General features: G+C 37.9%; 1 protein-coding gene across 6 annotated transcripts in view; it reads left to right on the forward strand.

Moving 5' to 3' along the window:
• ARNTL2 (aryl hydrocarbon receptor nuclear translocator like 2) overlaps window positions 1–17,218 on the forward strand; it is a 69,329-nt gene extending 52,111 nt beyond the window's left edge. For 5 of the 6 annotated variants that reach the window (XM_031650365.1, XM_003906145.5, XM_003906141.5 and 2 more), the window contains 8 exons: window positions 6,373–6,613; window positions 7,095–7,201; window positions 7,362–7,512; window positions 8,463–8,521; window positions 9,273–9,381; window positions 12,393–12,471; window positions 14,623–14,731; window positions 16,727–17,143. In XM_031650365.1, the coding sequence (XP_031506225.1) occupies window positions 6,373–6,613; window positions 7,095–7,201; window positions 7,362–7,512; window positions 8,463–8,521; window positions 9,273–9,381; window positions 12,393–12,471; window positions 14,623–14,731; window positions 16,727–16,863 (992 nt within the window). In that variant the 3' untranslated portion in view covers window positions 16,864–17,143. Of the gene's footprint in view, window positions 1–6,372; window positions 6,614–7,094; window positions 7,202–7,361; window positions 7,513–8,462; window positions 8,522–9,272; window positions 9,382–12,392; window positions 12,472–14,622; window positions 14,732–16,726 lie in introns of all 6 variants that reach the window. The other variant, XM_009180428.4, reaches the window with a different exon arrangement.
• Window positions 17,219–19,772: the final 2,554 nt, after the last annotated feature.

Consider the following 19,772-nt stretch of genomic DNA (forward strand, 5'->3'; position numbering starts at 1 on the left):
TTCCTCCCACTTCAGCCTCCCAAAAGGCTAGGATTTCAGGTGTGAGCTACCATGCCTGACTACAACACACAAGTCTGTCTGCAGACCCTGGACATTAAAACTCAGGCATCTCCTCTTTCCAGGAAGCGATCCCCAATACCCTCTCAACTCTGGTGGCTTGCGTCCCAGGTACCCACATCAGTAGTCCTGAGCTTCTCTCAGATTTGCTGCTCTTCTACACTGTATTGAAATTACTTAACTTTTTGATACTTTCCTCCCTCACTGGAATGAGAGCTGCATTTCCATCTGTTGTTTCTGGCCCATGATAGACATTCAATAAACATTTCCTGAAGGCATAAGTGACGATCCTCTTGTCCTTTGTTCCTACCTGACTGACCGCATAACCACTCTCAAATCCACAGGAACAATTATAAATTAAATGAATGAATATACATTAAAATCTTTCTCTTTTACCTAAGGAAGCAATTTCAACATATTTTTTAGATTTTGTCTCAAGAAGTTTTTAGCAAATGCTATGGACTGAATTGTGTCCCCAGAATTCCTATGTTGAAGCCTTAATTCCTGACATGAGGGTATTTGGAGATTGGGCCTTTGGGAGATAATTAGGTTTGGATGAGGTCATGAGGATGGGGCCCTCATCATGGGATTAGTGTTCTTGTAAGGAGAGGCATCAGAGAGCTCTTTGTCTCTGCATGAATGCAGTGAGCAAGGGAAGGCCATGTGAGCACACAGCAAGTTGTTGGGTATCTGCAAGCCAGAAAGACAGCCCTCACCAGAACGCAACCCTGCTGACACCTCCATCTCAGACTTCCAGCCTCCAGAACTGAGAGAAAATAAGTTCCTGGTGTTGAAGCTACCACATCTGCTATTTTGCTATGGCAACCCAACCTCAGACTGCAACCAGCTTGGATCATTTTCTATACCATAGTTCTCATGAGAAAGAAATCTGAAAAGGCTCTGCCCTGAGAACTAAAGGCATCTGGGCCTTTCTGAAAATAAATGTCTGTTAATTAAATTGGCATCTTAAAATTTGGCTTCAAATATGGAACTAGAAGTCACAAAGCAATAGCAGGACTCCACCTTGTCTGGGCTTCTCCTCCTTTCTGTCGCCTTCAATTCTTCCTCTCATTGTTTTGTGAAATTCTAGACAACACATGACCAAATATATACATTCTTGGAGGATTTTCCTAGATATGGGAGCTCAAGTCAGTCACTGATGATAATCTTGGACGTCTAATAATCTGCAGTCTTTTAACCCTTTGCAAAGATACAAGAAGGAAAGTGGGATGTCCTCTGTAGAACTCTATAGCCCTGTTATAGTATTTTGAAGCGGGTCTTTTAAATATTCAATTTTCAAACAAAAATGCATGTGTATAGTCATACATTTAAGAAAAAAAACAACCAAACAGCATTCTTGAAAATGTGCTAATCAAATTTTAGTCCTTCCATGGGTTCCTAAAAGGATTTTTTTATTGCAAGTTTTACAGATTTGTAGAAGAAGTAGGAATGATTTCTTTCCTTTGAAATACGTGATAATCTTACTGGGAAAATATAGGTATTTCAAGAATATCTGGCAAATGGTCAATTAGAGTTAATTCGTAGTTGAATTCTGTGAGGAACTAAAGGAACAAATAAATTTTTGAGTTGCTCTGATGTTCCGGGTTCTCCCACTAGACTCTGCCTCCCAACAGCCATGCTGTGGGACAGAGTAGAAAGGGCCTGGGCTCTGAATTCAGTAGGGTTTTTTAGTGTCAGGTCTGCTGCTTAACAATTGTGTGACCTTAGGCAAGTTTCTCCTAATATATGGAAAATGGGTGGGACTGGGTGAACTGGTTTCCCCCAAAGTTTGTATGTTGAAGCTCTAGGCCTCAGTGTGACTGTATCCATAGTTAGAGCCTTTAAAGATGTAATTAAGGGTAACTAAGGTTATAAGGGTAGACCCCTATACAATATTTCTGTTATTTAAGCCACCTAGTCTGGAATTTTGTTATGACAGCCTGAACAGACTAATACAGTGGGTAATAACAGCATCTCCTGAGAGTGTGGTTGGGATCACCTGTGGCTCATGCAGTGCTCGGCTCCTCGGAAGCACTCAATAAATAGTAGCTATTTGCAGCTCAGAAAGAAGAGAAGAGAAAATGAAAGAGAGAAAGGAGTGAGTGAACAATTATTAAGATTCTACTATATGCCAAGCACGTTGCATAATTACCCAGTTTAATCTCCCTAACAGTTCTGTGCAGAGCATCCCTGTCTTGCAGACGAGGAAACTGCACTTTTAGAAGGTTGTGTAATTTTTCTAAAGTCACATAGAGAGTGACAGAGTCAGCAATCTGGCTTTAAAATCTGTATTCTTTCCACTATGCCATGCCACCTACTACATTAGCTTCCTAGATGCCAAAAGGTTTTAGTGAAAGAGATTCTGGATGATTTTCGCAGCAGACACACAGTGAGGGAGTGGGCGCCTGCTATAGGAATGTGTTCCTGCCCACACAAGGGTGTTCACTCCCATGCCAGGCTGGGCCACACAGATGCCTGCACACAGAGGCAAATATCTTTTCAAAAAGGAGTTTTGAATCTGCTCGAGCCCTGGAACCAAGTATTCACTTAACACAACAGAGTTCTGTACCAAAGGCACAGACCTAAGCAATGGTAAGGGAATGTGTCAGAAATCAGTCCTTGCAGAACCTGGTTTGAGAAGTGCCTATAGACAACTGGTCCAGGATAAGGTAACTGCAGAATATAAACCCTGATTGCCACCTGGATGACCTTGCTGAGGGTCATTTTGTCTTCTGCTTTAACCAAGGAGAGTGTCTGTCAAGTGAAATTACATGTTGCATATGATCGCTTTGAAATTACTCTTTCGAATAGTAATTAACCAGTGGAGTTCACTGTGGTTTTATGTATGTATGTATTATGTATTTATTTATTGAGATGGAGTCTTGCTCTGTCGCCCAGGCTAGAGTGCAGTGGCTTGATCTCGGCTCACTGCAACCTCCGCCTCATGGGTTCAAGCGATTCTCCTGCCTCAGCCTCCCAAGTGGCTGGGATTACAGGCACGTGCCACCACACCTGTCTAATTTTTTGTATTTTTGGTAGAGAGGGGATTTCACCATTTTAGCCAGGATAGTCTTGATCTCCTGACCTTGTGATCCGCCCACCTCGGCCTCCCAAAATGCTGGGATTATAGGCATGAGCCACCGTGCCCGGCCAATTCACTGTGTTTTAAGACCCCTCATTATTAATGATGAAAGCCTGTGGTTAGTAAACGTGTTTTTCTTCCCTTTTACCATGACATATCAGTTACATTTAAACTTAGAGGAAGACTAGAGAGCAGCCCTTTTTATTTTAATTGAAAGTTGAATTTAAGATTTATGGAAAGGTCATTTCTCAGGATTTCTCAAGATGAGTTACCCAAGTTTATTTCTGATTTTGCATTATGTTTGAGATTTTACATAATAAAAGATTTTTTAAAAATAACGACGTTTTAAAAAATTATTTATATCCTGAATCAAACCTTCATGTCATGGATTCAAACTTTGAAAAAGCTTCTAAGGTAGAGAGACAATTACTTGGGTATCTGAACTTGTGAAATTGCAGGCTGATGAAGGACGGATGACTGCCACCAAGCGTCTTAAGTGTTTCTTAAATTTATCTTCGTGAGATAATTGTGCATGAGGAAGAAGTACAACAGTACACCCAGAATCCGCTTGTTTCTTGTGCACGTATGGCAGATGCTATCTGTCAGTGCCCCATGGTGTATCCCCCCAGCACCCACCACTGCAGACAGGGTGTGCCACTGGCCTCCAGTGTCCAATGCCAGGACTCTGCCTGACCTCTTCCTCTGGTCTTTGGAGCCAGTTCTGCTTGTGGCTCCAGGAACTTGCACGTTTCAGGTACTTTATTAGCTTCCTTCTCTTCCCTGTCTCACTTCCCAGTTCCCTGCCAGTGTTTCCTGGGACCACCCTTCAAATTAACTTCTTGTATTTGAATCCTTGTTTTGGATCTGCTTCCTCAAGAGTTTAAGTGAAGACAGCAAGACACCAAGTTGAGAGACCTAGCCTGCAACGTATTGAGGAAATATTTCATAAAGGATTTTGAAAGGATGTCCTGTAAATTAAGGCAGTGTTTAGGGTAATACAGGCTTTTTCTCCCTCCCCTCACCCCTACACACTTTTGGGAAATCATGGAGTAGATGACACTTGAATCTAGCCTGTGGAGCTGATGTAAGTAAATAGTTTGGCAAGGATTGGGCCTCATGACTCCAATGTTTAGATAAAGAGCTAAAGAATTATTGGGATAAGAATTTTTAACCCATTTCCCATTTGTCCTGAGAATACTGCACTGGTAGCGAGCTGTATTTTTTCTTTTCTAAACAGGAAATGGATTAAATGGGATTTAAAAAAAAAACTTAGATAGCTGATCAAATGAATTGCAGTTGATAGAATTACACAATCCCAACTAGAAAATTGCCAACTGAATAAATGTTCACAGTGAGAATTGAGGGACAGTTAGATTTGGAAATATAGATAGTAAACCCTGTTGTAAGAGAGAAATAAATGCAACAAGCTAGGTTCTGTGTGATGAGATTACATATATAAATAAAAAATATACTTTCTGAAGTCTCTATTTTCAGTAGAGTGGAATATTTTTAGTCAGTATCATTTATAAGTTTGCAGGAATGCCAAACCTGATGTATAAGCCCTTTTATTTTTAACTACCATCTGGTTTTGTTAATATGAATGAAAACCTTTATTCATACTTACTCAATTTTAATTCCTTTGAGGTATCTGGGTTGTTAGGAGGAGGTAGAACCTAAGATGACCCCCAGATTTCTCTTTGAACTGCCTAGGTTGATCGTGGCACCAGTAAACGGGGTAGGGAATAGGTGATAAAGACTGGGTTTGGGTTGGAAGAGATAAGGAGTTTTGTAATTTAGGGCATCTGTGGCCTGGGAAGGGAGTGCTGTTTGTTAGATGTTGGATACAAGGTTTTATGCGTGGCTTACAGCCTGCCCTCTGTTCCCTGCTTTATTTTCCAGTCTTTCCCACTGCAGCGTATGCTTCAGCCGCATCTGACCGCTCGCTCTCAGTTCTCACTGGTCATTCCCTCTGACTGGAACACCTTTGTACCCCTCCCCTTCTGTCACCCAAGCAACTCCTATTTGAACATCTTTGGTGACAGAGCACTCACTATCAGCAAATGGTGTGGCGTTAGTGGTTTAGAAAGTGGGCTCTGGAACCAGCCTGAGTTTTAACCCCAGCTCCATCCTGTACCAGCTGTGACCTTGCCATTAACTCAGTTTCCAAAGACAATGGAGATGCTAGAACATCCCACAGAACTCTTAAGATTAAATGAGTTATACGTTTAATGCACTTAAAACAGACTGTGACACATAAAGTGGTCTCTAAATCTTTGCTATTATTGTTAACTACTATCTTATATGACAGTTCATATCGTCTTCTATTTAAACACAAATTTAAAGGATTTATTGTAGTGGAAGTTTTACCAAATAGTGCCAATTTAAAACGTTGATTGTTCTAATCTTTTCTAAAGCTTACCATAAAAACAGCTGTTTCAAATAATTTTTTATCAGGCTTTTCCCCTACTTTTTAACCTTTAAATCACTTTTGTGGCATGCCGTAATCTGTATCCTACTCATCGTTTATGCCAGTATTGGATTTATTGTTTGCTTAAACATGATATTTGAGCATATAGATTATTTCCAGTTTTTTATTATTTTGGTGGACATACTTGACAAGCTTCTTCCTATGAGTTAATTGCTTGGGATTTTCCTAAAAAGTGAAATTTGTTTTATTTTTATACTTTTCATTATAAATTTCTCCAAGTGTTCTTTAAAATGTTTCTATAATCTATTATAACGTTATATATCTATTAACCATTATAAGCACTAACATAAGAAATTTAAGAATGCATACATAATGACTTAAATGTCTTTTTAAACTTTTGAATATAAGTTACAATATACCAAAAAACTTAATAAGCTGAAAACAGTATTGCAAGGGGGCATGAGGATTAATTTTTCCAACAGATGTAAATTACTGTAATTTAAAAAATTGGCTTGGAAATATATTAAGTCATAGACCTAGTTAATACTAAAATAAAGCAACCTGTTTGCTTTTTCATGTAGTACATACAATTTAGTTCCTGAGGAAAATAACCTATTAATAATAAAGTCATGAAATAATCAAAATTGATGATATCTTTTCAATGGAATACCATTCCCCTTTCATATTTTAGCATATTTAAAGAGCATTTTATAGCACAATTATCACTATTGTAGATGTCAATATAAGAAATTTAATGATTTATTTATAATGATCTAAATGTCCTTTTGAAAAATCTTTGAATTAGAGCATAGAAAATTCTATACTATCCACTGCACTGGTTACTTGAGAAGCTGGCCTCCAAATATTGTTGGAATGGAAGAAGAAAGGAACAGTAAGAAAGACAACAGTAATTTTACCTGCCTTGTGGCCATTGGAAGATTACAGCCATATATTATTCCACAGAACAGTGGAGAGATTCATGTGAAACCGACTGAATTTATAACCCGGTTTGCAATGAATGGAAAATTTGTCTATGTAGATCAAAGGTAAACATTTACATGTTATAATGATTAGAATTCAATAGGATATTTGAAGCTATTAAAGACGTGTCTTAGTAGCACTGCTAGATTTTTTTTTTTTTTTTTTTTTGCTGTTTCAGAACAGAAAGTTTAAATGAAATAAGGATATGGACATGTCAGTAAATTTGTTTAAGCCAACATGTAAACTCGAAAGAATGTCTCTTAGCCAGTGGTGCAGAAACTGGGCATGGTCTGTGGCCACGATTTTACTGGCAAAAGCTAGTAAGAGCACAGCCTGGATTGGGTGGAGGCCTCATGCCTGGGTGTCTGTTCTGTGTTGCGGCTCTAGTCTGGCTCTAGGGCAGCCAACAGGAGCCCAGTGATGTGCATGGTCACTCATCCCCTACCCTGTGCACTTCTTTACTATCCTGACCATATGTGGGCCTACAGTCTTCTGGGAGGGAGTACACTCACCACTTCTGAAGTTTATTTTCAATTTTAAAACCAGGGCAACAGCAATTTTAGGATATCTGCCTCAGGAACTTTTGGGAACTTCTTGTTATGAATATTTTCATCAAGATGACCATAGTAATTTGACTGACAAGCACAAAGCAGGTAGGTATGCATTGAGCAGAAGACATTTTGGGGAATTCAAAATGACAGCTTTAACTCTTAATTTCCCATTCCTGTGAATTTTGAAATTTGAATTATTCCTCACAACGTTGATTTTTATAGTGGTAGACTGTTATGCTGATAATTATCTTTTCTCATTAAGTTCTACAGAGTAAGGAGAAAATACTTACAGATTCCTACAAATTCAGAGCAAAAGATGGCTCTTTCGTAACTTTAAAAAGCCAATGGTTTAGTTTCACAAATCCTTGGACGAAAGAACTGGAATATATTGTATCTGTCAACACTTTAGTTTTGTAAGTAAATTTTTATGTTAAGACCTTTATATTGATTTCAAATGAATCTCTTTGCTTTTTTCCTCTCATCTTGCTAAACCATTAAAACCATATGATCCTCTGGCCTTTTATTATAACTTGAGATTTATCTTTTGAGTAAGTCATTTACTGTTCAGTGACCTTAGTTCTCAGAATTAAGCTAAAAGTTTTCATTTTTGTAATATATTCCTTCTTACTTGATATAATAAGTGAGGGTAAAGGCATTTATTCAACCATTTTCTTCCTACCTTCCATGGCCATTCAGTAAACAATGCAGACATGGATTTCAACTGTGCATTATTGTAAGAAATGGTTTTGTCCTCCCTGTCATTTTTACGTGCACATCTTGTAAGCCTGGGGTGCCACCATGTCTGTGTAGGCATGCCCAGCATGGGGGAGAACAGAAATCCAGCCCAGGTGTTGCTTTAGCAGGCCCTGGTCTGTCGCTGTGTCAGCCTGAAGGAAGAGCCAAGTTCTCCTGATTTTATAGTAGACTAGGATGGCCCCATTCTAAGTCTTACTTTATTTCTGTAAGTTTCTCTTTGAAATTGCTGTAAGGTTTCCTTGAACCAGTTGTTTCCTTATCTACAATACTGAGTGAAAAATAATTTTTAAAAAAGTTTAATACTTCCAGTATTTTCCTGTCACCCATCCCAGTAATCTTTGCCTACTTATTATTAGTACATGAACTAAGAGTTTGTTATTGCGAGAACACGTACTTTATAGGGGAATGGGGCATTTGGCAAATGCCATGATACTTAGCACTAATGTCTTAATAGACCTTGATTTCTGGTGGTGATACTAACAATATGTGTATATAAAACATAAATGGGCCACAAATTGACAAATTAAATATATAGAGCTTGGTGTAGTTGCTATAACAGTTTCCTTCACCTTAGAAAACAAATCATCTATGGTGTTTTTAATTCTAGGGGACATAGTGAGCCTGGAGAAGCATCATTTTTTCCTTGTAACTCTCAATCATCAGAAGGTAAGCTTAGTTTCAGATGATGGAAGACTTATTACTAAGACATATTATTAAGACTATTATTGTCCTTTTCTGGCCTGGAGAGGGGAAAATTTGAAGGTGAAATTAAAAGGAGTTCTACAGGTTTGGGTTATAGGAATCCCAACTTTGGTTTAGAAGAGACTAAGTTCAATGAGAAACAGATATCCCATTTAAACCCCCAAAGGTATCACCATATTCCCCTCAAAATTTCCACAGTGCTTTGCTCACATTTCTGTTATAATCTTGCATTGTACTACAGTTAGTTGTTCATTCTACTTGCTTTCCAGTAGACTGAGTTCTTTAAGAGCAGGAATGATGTTTTATCCATTATTCAGCCCTAACAGCTAACATTGTTCCTTGTCAATTGGACAAATTAATGAAAAGTATTAGGGGGAGTTTTTGCTTATCTGTGTTAGTTTTTCACCACAGGAATATATTAATGTATTATTTGTAAAAATAAAAATTTTAGGTAATGTTGAAGTAGTATTGCTGTGGAAGTTAAAGTGGGAAGAGACTGGACTCAAGGGTTACAAGTCACGATTGTGCCCTCAGTGACTTTCTACACATTTGATTCAAAGAGCATCATGAATTACATTTGTAATGCAATGATGAGTGTTTTCTAACATTTTTGGATGCAGCTAGTCTGTTTCTTTTAAGGAGAGAACTGTGAAATTATTTGAATTGAAAGAAAGAAAAAGTCCTTAATTGAATGTCTCCTTTTGCTGTTACTTAGAATCCTCTCGACAGTCTTGTATGAGTGTACCTGGAATGTCTGCTGGAACAGTACTTGGTGCTGGTAGTATTGGAACAGATATTGCAAATGAAATTCTGGATTTACAGAGGTAATGTTTTATTGCTGCAAATATTTTCAACAGTAAAAATGTCATATTTATAAAACCAATATACAAAAATCAGTAGTCTTCCTATACACAAATGATAACCAGTTTAATATAATGAAAAATATTATCTTTATAGTAGCAACAAAAAAGATAAATTTTACAAGAAATGTTCATACCAACATGAAAAAAAACTTTAAAATTCGCAAAGGTACATAAAAGATAACTCAAATAACTTCAGATAGAAGCTGTTTTTCAACAGGAAGACAGAATTGTAAGAATGTCCTGTTCCTTAAACTAAACTGTGAATATAATATGGATCTAGTCAAAATAACCACCGTGTAGCTGGGCATGGTGGCTCATGCCTGTAATCCTAGTACTGTGGGAGGCCAAGGCAGGTAGATTGTTTGAATCCAGGAGTTTGAGACCAGCCTGGACAACATGGCAAAACCCCATCTCTACAAAAAAAAAAAAAATTAGCTGGATATGGTGGTGCACACCTGTAGTCCCAGCTACTTGGGAGGCTAAGGTGGGAGGATCACTGGGGTGGGGTGGAGGGAGAGGGGCTGGTGGAGCAGCATCAAAGCTGTAGTCAGCTGTGATCCTGCTACTGTACTCCAGTCTAGGCAAAAGAGCAAGACCCTGTCTCAAAAAAAAAAAAAAAATACCACCATGCATTTTTTTTTGGAATCCAACAGATTATACTAATCACATTAAAATATCTAGAAATTTATGAAAAATAAGAAAGTAATAAAGTGAGACTAATGCTATCAGATATTAAAATACGTTATAAAGCTATGACCACTGAAACATTTTGGTGTGACCCACAAATAGATCAATGTAAAATATATTTCAGAAACATCATCAAATGCACATGGACATTTATTATATGGTAAAAATTAAAAATGACATCTTAAATCAGTAGGTAGAAATGAATTAAACATTAAAGAGCATTATGATAACCGTGTAACCATTTGGGGAAAAAATAAAGCTAGACTCCAATTTTATTCTTTACACTAAAATAAATTCCAGATAAATCAGAGCTCAAAGTAAAACTATAAAACTAAAGTTTTTCAAGAATACATGTATGAATTTTTATATTCTCAACTTGAAAAGTCCTTTCTAAACATCACAAAATCCAGAATTTATAAAGAAAAATATTTGGTAAATTTAATTGTATGCAAATTAAAACCTTACACGTAACTATATCATTATAACAATGTTAAAAGAGAAATTATAAACTGGAAAATGTGTGGATTTCATACAGTAAAATAGACAAACTATCTTAATGTATAAAGAGTTTTATTGTATAAAGAATAAAATACGCTTTATATTAAACCTTATGTATTTAATTTTATATATCTCTCTATATTAAACATTATAGTATATAGAATAGTTATTATGTTTTTTTAAAATTTTCTTTTGAGGCAGGGTCTTGCTCTATCCCCCAGGCTGGAGTACAGTGGTGCGATCATGGCTCACTGCAGTCTGGACAACCCGTGCTCAAGCGATCCTCCTGCCTCAGCCTCCCAGGCAGCTGGGACTACAGGTCCACACCACCACATCTGGCTACCTGGCTTATTACATTAAAAAAAAAATAACACAATAAAAGGCCAGGTGCAGTAGCTCATGCTTGTAATCCCCAGCACTTTGGGAGGCCAAGGCAGAGGATCATGTGAGGCTAGGAGTTCAAGACCAGCCTGGGCAACATATCAAGACCCCCATCTCAAAAAAAAAAAAAGAGATTAGTGAGGCATAGTGGTGCACAGCTATAGTCCCAGCTACTTGGGAGGCTGAGGTGGGAGGATTACTTGAGCCCAGGAGTTCAAGTCTGCAGTGAGGTAATCATTATCATTTTCCTACTGATTAGTGATATTGACGCCTTTTCACGTGTTTATTGGCCATTTGTATATTTTCTTTGGAGAAGTGTGCATTCAAGTTCTTTGCTCACTATTTAATCAAGTTGTTTGTTTTGTTGCTGTTGTTGAGTTGGGAGTTGGTCACATATTCTGGATATTCACCACTTAGCAGATATGTGATTGGCAAATATTTTCTCTCAGTCTTTGGGTTGCCTTTTTACTCTGTTGATCAGGTTTTTTGATGTACAGAAGTTTTTAATTTTTATATACTCCAGTTTATTTATTTATTTTCATTTGTTGCCTGTGCTTTTGATGTCATACCAAGAAATCATTGCCAAATCCAATGTCATGAGGCTGTTCCACTATTTTCTCCTAATAGTTTTATAGTCTTAGGTCTTAAGGTCTTAAGGTAGAATGAATAAGTCTGCAGATCGAATGTGCAGCATGAGAACTAACTACAGTTCATAATGTTATATACTGAAGATTTGTTAGGAGAGTAGGTTTTAGGTGCTGTCAACATACACATACACACAGGTAACTGTGGGAGGTGATGAATATGTAAATTTATTTAACTGCAGCAGTTTTACCATGTATATGTACAGTAAACCATCGTATTGTACACCTCAACGTCAACTGCCTTCTTGGGAACACATAAAGACATAAAGTTCTGTTTATGCCATTTTGTTCTCTATGTATGTGTTTCATTGATTTTTACCTGAGGATGACCTATTGTAGTAAAAATATGGCACATTTTCCACTTTAAAAGGGTTCCAGAATGTTAGTAAATCTTTCCTTACTCTCAGTTCTGCCATTTAGTATCTTGAGGAGGAGCTGATTTTTGACATGAGCACCTGTTTTAAACTGTGCTGTGTTATTCTGTTATTTTAACACAGGTTATATTGACAGATGATATGATTTACTCAAAAGATTTTACTTCAGAGCTTTATTTTTCTATTTACTATGGAGTGTTTTTCAGCATTCCATAGTCAGAAATAAGCCTGGCACCTAGAAAGTCAGTCTGATTGTGAAACCTGCTATGATACTCAGTTTCAAGTTCCTCACTGTATTTTTATCAGTAGATTATTATGTATTTAGAGGAGAACATTTCCTTCTAAAATATGTAAAAATTAAAAATGTTTTATGTATCACTTTTTAAAGGTTACAGTCTTCTTCATACCTTGATGATTCGAGTCCAACAGATTTAATGAAAGATACTAACACTGTGAACTGCAGGAATGTAAGTATACTTGTAAATGATAATATTCATGAAATAAATGAACAATAAAATTTGCCCCTTGTTGATTATTTCTTTTAAGAAAAGAAGTCATTCTGTCAAAAAAAAAAAAAAAAAAAAACATTTTGGTCACTCAGTGATTTTTAAGTGGCTTTGTTGCATAGTAAAGAGTGAAGTTGCTGTGAACATAGTATCTGAGTCCCAGTTATGACACTTACTGGGACGTAACCTTGGGCTTTTACTTAAACTCTCTGTACCTCAATTTTCTCATTCGTAAAGTAGGAATAAGAATATCATTGATCTCCTAGAGGATTGTGAGAATTAAGAGCTTAAATACATAAACAAAAACTGTTACAACAGTGCCTAACACACAGTAAGTGCTCAATAAATGGTAGCTCTTATTATTGTTGTTGTAATAGGTTCCAATTTAGTAGATTAAAGCTACTCCTTGAGGTTTGAAAAAAAAAAGTTTAAATAATATAAGCCACGAGATAAATACCACATACTACTTAATTCAGTTGAACAAATACTAGCTATTTGAAATGCATTATTGTATATACAAAAATTACTAAACCTAGTGCTATCTGGAAGACTAAAATACAATATAATTCTAATTTAGCACAGACAACAAAAAGCTCTAAAGCAGATATGTAAATCAAGCAGTGTCAGACTACAGGAGAAAAGAGAAATTTTATCTGACCAGGGACAAACAGAAACTTAAAAATACAAATATCAGAGCCAGGCATGGTGGCTGTGCCTATAATTCCAGCTACTCAGGAGGCTGAGGCAGGAAGATCACTTGAGGCCAGGAGTTCAAGACCAGCCTGGGCAATATAGTGAGACCTCCTTTCTAAAAAAGATTTTTAAAAATACTAGCCAGTAATGGTGGCCCATACCTGTAATCCCAGCTACTGCAGGAGGCTGAGGCAGGAGGATCACTTGAGTCTGGAAGTTTGAGGCTGAAGTGAGCTATGATCACACCACTGCACTAGCCTGACTGGCAGACTGCAACTGTCTAAAAGCAAAAACGAAAATGTCAATGTCATGTCTTTTTACACAAATATCATGTCTTCTGCTTTATTATTTATTCATTTACTCATACAGTTAGCACATGTTTATTGGGTATCCGTTTTGTGCGAGGTAGTATGCGAGAAACAGATTTATGTGGTAGTAAAAATGTCTAAGTAGTGTACATTATGTAGGCATTCTATAGATAAAGTATGTCAACTTAATAAGACAATATAGGCAAATGATTTCCTATTTTATGAGCTACATGGATTATTAGATTGTTTGGCCTGTAACTATATAACAGCATAAGAACTTTTCAGGAACAGCATTTGGTTTAGTGTTTCCCACTCCAAAGCAGTATTTCCCATAGTAGTTTTCTATGAGGTATAGTTTTGCCATCATTTTGTAAACACAGAAATAAACTTTGACCTGAAGCATTTGTGGTCATGAACTTTTTCTTGTTCATCCAAAACTATTCCTTACGTATGCACCTTCAGTTATGGCTCTTAAGAACGCAGGCTTTGGAGTCAGGTAGACTTGAGTTAGAATCATGGCTTCAGCACCTTGGGCAAGGTGCCATCTGTAGGCCTCAGATTGATGTGTAATATAGCTGCCTCACAGTATCTGAGAAGTGAGAGGAGACGATGCAGGTGGAGAGCTTGGCATATGGTACTCGGGAAAAGCAAGCTTCCATACTGATGGTGGTAGTTGTGGCACTGGCGGCTGGCCCATGTCTGATAACTGCTAAAAAGTATTTATCTTGGCCTGGCACAGTGGCTCACACCTGTAATCCCAGCACTTTGGGAGGCCAAGGTGGGCGGATCACGAGGTCAGGAGATCCTGGCTAACATGGTGAAACCCCGTCTCTACTAAAAATACAAAAAATTAGCCAAATTAGCCAGGCGTGGTGACACATGCCTGTAATCCCAGCTAGTCAGGAGGCTGAGGCAGGAGAATCGCTTGAACCCGGGAGGTGGACGTTGCAATGAGCCGTGATCATGCCACTGCACTCCAGCCTGGGTGACACAGCGAGTCTCCATCTCAAAAAAAATAAAAAGTAAAAATAAATAAATAAATAAATAAATAGAGTATTTATCCTTATTCTAGTAGGAACCTCACTGTTTATTACTCTGGCTGTCTTTTCAGATGTCGAATAAGGAGTTGTTTCCACCAAGTCCTTCTGAAATGGGAGAGCTAGAGGCTACCAGGCAAAACCAGAGTACTGTTGCTGTCCACAGCCATGAGCCACTCCTCAGTAAGTTTTCTTTGGGAACTGCTGACCATTTTCATTATCAAAACCCCCTTCTTAATCACTGTGTTTTCAGGCACAGGAAATTTCAAGAGAAGCAGACAGTTTTTAAAACTAAGGTTTTTTTCAGTTGAGCACATTGGCTTACACCTGTAATCCCAGCACTTTGGGAGCCCAAGGCCGGAGGATTAGCTTGAGGCCAAAAGTTCAAACCAGCCTGGCACACATAGCAACAAACCATCTCTACTGAAAAAAAAATTGTTTTAATTAGCTAGGCATGATGGCTCATGTCTATAGTCCTAGCTACTAGCCTGGATGACAGAGTGAGTTTGTCTCAAAAAAAATAAGTAAATAAATAAATAAATATTTTTTCATTCAAAATTCTAAATAATAATAATTGTACTCAATCTTAAAATGGATGCTACCGTTGGCCAGGCATGGTGGCTTATGCCTGTAATCCCAGCACTTTGGGAGGCCGAGGCAGGCAGATCACGAGGTCAGGAGATCGAGACCATCCTGGCTAACACGGTGAAACCTTGTCTCTACTAAAAATGCAAAAAATTGGCCGGGCATGGTGGCGGGCACCTGTGGTCCCCGCTGCTTGGAAGGCTGAGGCGGGAGAATGGCGTGAACCTGGGAGGCGGAGCTTGCAGTGAGCCAAGATCGTGCCACTGCACTCCAGCCTGAGCGACAGAGTGAGACTCCATCTCAAAAAAAAAAAAAAGGTCCATTCTCAAGAATTACCAAGAATTCATAAAGGATAGAAGTCAAAAAAGTTTAAGATGTAATCATTCATTTTAACAATGTTTATGCAAAGTCCAGATAAGTAAATTGAGTGATGTGGTATTTTAGTCTGTTTTATGCTGCTGTAACAGAATACCACAGATGGAGTAATTTGTAATAAACAGAAATTATTTGGCTCACAGTTCTGGGGACTGGGAAGTCCAAGAGTGTAGTGCAGGCATCTTATGAGGACCTTCATGCCTCATCTTCCCATGGTGGAAATTAGAAGGGCAAGAGAGCGTAAGAGCAAGAAAGCAAGATGTGGGAAAACTCACTTTTATAACAAACCCACTCTTGAGATAACTAACCAACTCCCACGATGATGACAGTCCATTCATGAGCGCAAAGGCCTCATGACCTAATCCCCTTGTATCAGGCCTCACTTATCAACACCATTGTGTTGGGGATTAAGTTTCCAACGCATGAATTTTAGTGGACAATTCAAACTATTGTATATAGTTTCATATCCTCCATGACTGACATTGCTCTGCTAAAGCATACACTAATGAGAATCAAAGGTCTTGAAGGAATTTGGATATCCACTTTAAACACACAGAGAGTCATATATTTATTATCTGAAGTTCCATTGTTCTTTGACACATATATGCAAACCTTCAGTTAGTCTTTATCTGCATTTTAACCCTAATTTCTAGAACCTCTTATCTCTAAATTAGTTATCATCTCCATGGTTCCTACTTATTTCCTTTTTTGATAAAAATCTGATTTACCTCCCTTTTGTAAGAAAATTCCAAAGTTTTAGAAAATGCTTTTGTCTTAGGCTTCTCATTTCAGTATGAAACAGATAGTGTTCTTTCACAAACAGATTACATTTTCTCCTTCCAGGATTTACACACACACACACACACACACACACACACACACTAAATCTCCTAGCTTCCTTCCAGCTCTCTGAGAGTCTGTACCCTTTAGCAATGTAATTTCCTATTAGAAAACTCATAGACTAGCTTACTTCTCTGTAACAGATGAATTAGGTGCAATTTATCTGGCAGATTGTTGTAAAACTAGGTAACCCATTTAAAAGTATATCAGCCGTCTGCAGCTTAAGATACATACTTTGCCTTCAAAAACACATTTTATGGTTTTCTAGCCTTGCTTTGCCATTTTTTAAATCACAATCATTCTTTAACCTCTAAATGTGTGAAACATGTGACTTTCTTGATCACCTTTACTTACACAGGCCTGTATTTTAATTCATAGGTGATGGTGCACAGTTGGATTTCGATACCCTGTGTGACAATGATGACACAGCCATGGCTGCATTTATGAATTACTTAGAAGCAGAGGGGGGCCTGGGAGACCCTGGGGACTTCAGTGACATCCAGTGGACCCTCTAGCCTTTGATTTTTAACTCCAATAATGAGAAACATTTTAAAGCATTTTATTTACGAAAAACTGTCTCAACTATTCTTCAGTACTGTATTGATATTGTTTGTATCTTTTATTAATGTTCTACCAGTTTTTATAGATTTGCATCTTATTGTCACAGGGATGTGGGGAAATATGTTTTCCTCCCAAGAGAACCAAGTTTATTATAGACTCCTTTATTCAGTGAAATGGCTTGTAATCCACTAGTTGCCATATTTTTGCTAAAATATTTCTAACCAAGAATACTACATACCTATTGTTTTGGCTTTGTTTTATTTTTGATGCAGTTTTTTTTAGTTGGGGTAATGTAATATATTGATATTTTCCTTTGTGTCTAAGATTCATTTATAATAGTAGGTTTGTATAATTTGGAACATTTTCCATTCCTTGCGAATTTCCTTAATTGAGGATAGGGCTTACACACTTTAAGAAAACAGTGAGTACTTGAACATTTAAAGGGACAGTGCAATTTATAGTCATAATCACATTGAATACTGTATTTGATCTTTGGAGACTTAGGCAAGCACAGAGCTGGGATATGTATGCTCAGTTGAGCACTTTAAAATGAATTTTAAGTGAGATGATTTATTACTTAAAATGCAGAAAGTCAAAAGAGTTTCAGTTTTCCTTACAGAAAAGGAAGGATCTTGGGCCCTAGATCTTGGGGATTAACCTTTGCATGTAAGATTTACTCTTACTAGGCCAGACATGGTGGCTCACGCCTGTACTCAAAGTACTTTGGGAGGCCGAGGCAGGCAGATCACTTGAGGTCAGGAGTTCAAGACCAGCCTGGCCAATATGGTGAAACCCTATCTCTACTAAAAATACAAAAAAAAAAAAATTACCCAGGCATAATCCCAGCTACTTGGGAGGCTGAAGTGAGAGGATTGCTTGAACCTGGGAGGCAGAGGTTGCAGTGAGCCAAGATCGCACCACTGCACTCCAGTCTGGACAACAGAGTGAGACTTCATCTCAAAAAAAATAAATAAATAAGATTTACTCTTAATATAATCACTGAAGATCTCTATTATAGCTAGATTAGGTTTTTGACATTGAAAAAATACTTAGGGATAGATTTGTCCTAGAGGAAAAAAGTAGGCCTGGGCAGATTAAATGTCTTGTGTAAAGTCACACATTGAATTCATAGTTTTAAATGTGTAATGTATATAAACAAGTTTCTTTATACACATTTGAGAAAACATTGGTCTCACTGGTTAAATGATTAACTAACTGACCTAGGAACTAGTTGTAGCTTTCTAGGTAACTAGGTAATTACAGTTATTATTGCCTGTAACCAAAGGTAATGAAACAAATGACAAGTACATTTTTTAAATTATGAGGCAATGAGAAATAATTTTAAAACCGATTTTCGAGTTATAATTTAAAATTTGGAGAGCATTTTTAACAGCAATTAATCTAGAGATGGCTCAAATTGAGTATAAGAATTAAGATTATTTAAAATACTGCATGTCTACCTTCTCGGGGATCCTACTTTATGACACTTTCTGCTTCGGTATCTCTTCATAGCTTACCGAGTATGCTCCCATATATTCTCTCTTGTGCCTCATAAATGAAAGTCAGATAGGCTGGGAACTCATGCAGCAGCCCTCACACTTCAATGTGGGCTTCAAATCCAGTTTCCTGTTCTATATGGTGCTACATCTTTCCAGCAAATTTCCCTCAGAGCCCCTCGCCAAAACAAAGCCTTTTGACCCTGCATGCTATTTCTTTAGCTGTAGGTGATAGATTAGAACTTCTGTCAGACATGTTAATGACAAACATACCAACAGACAATAACCAAAAACAAATGTTCAAGTGTGAAATGTGCAGGGGCTGCGTGGACAAGGATGTATTGGCACCCTGACCTCTTGAACTGATACAGTGTCCCAGCAATGTTGGAGGGTCGGCATTATTCCTGGTCTGACACTCGAGGACCTGAGAGACATCAGGTTTAGGATAAGCCAAAGAAATCCTATGAGATGGGGAGAATTGGTGTGCAGCAGCCTAAGCATTATAGTTAAGTCTAAGGAAGTGTGAAAGATCCCCTGTGTTCTCTAAATTGGGCAGGGAGGCCTGCCTACCAATATCACTTTTTAGGGGACTGAACCATTGCGGGTTGGACTTGGCTTCCAAAGAGTCTGCCTGAGCCAGGAGTGGCAGGGTAGGCCATCATGGCTGGATGGCCTCAAAAGCAGATGGGGGCAGACCTGCCCTCCTAATGCCAGGATTTGAGAGGCAGAGTTTCTAGAGGCAGACCAGTGCTGCCTCAGACAGTGGCAGTTTTTTCTCTTTGCAAGAGGAGGGGCTGTTCGATTCCATAGACCAGTGGGCAGATAGCCAGTTGAATACTCTGTGCATGGTTTGATCCTTTATTAGTTCACTCTAATATTTTCTGTAGATCCTTTTGTCCTGGACTCAGAATCTAATCCATGCATCGTATGATACCGTCGCTCTCCTAAGGTTTGTGTTTCCTTCAAAATGTTTTAGTTGTCTTCAACTAAATTTGATTTTTGCTGTTGGACATGACATATTTTTATGGCATACACTATGTTACTTTTTTCTCCTACAAATCAATTGTTTGAACTTTGGTGAGAAAGAACATATCCACAAATTGCATAAAAGTATAAAAACAGTACTGTAGACTTTTTTTTAACCCTTAGAATTACCAGTACAATAATGTAGTGGAGTGGGAAGAGTGCCTAGAATCAGAAGACCTTGTTGAGGCTGAATTTAGCTGTGTGACCTCATGCAAGCCATTTAAACTCTCTGTGCCTCAGCTGCCTCATTTTTAAAAGGAGGTTTGATCTCTATGTTTACTTCCAACTCTGATCCTGGGATTCTAATCCATAGGACTTGGGCGTTAGGGTGGAACCTAGAA

This window comes from Papio anubis, chromosome 9, assembly GCF_008728515.1.
Source record: "Papio anubis isolate 15944 chromosome 9, Panubis1.0, whole genome shotgun sequence".
Lineage (NCBI taxonomy): Eukaryota > Metazoa > Chordata > Mammalia > Primates > Cercopithecidae > Papio > Papio anubis.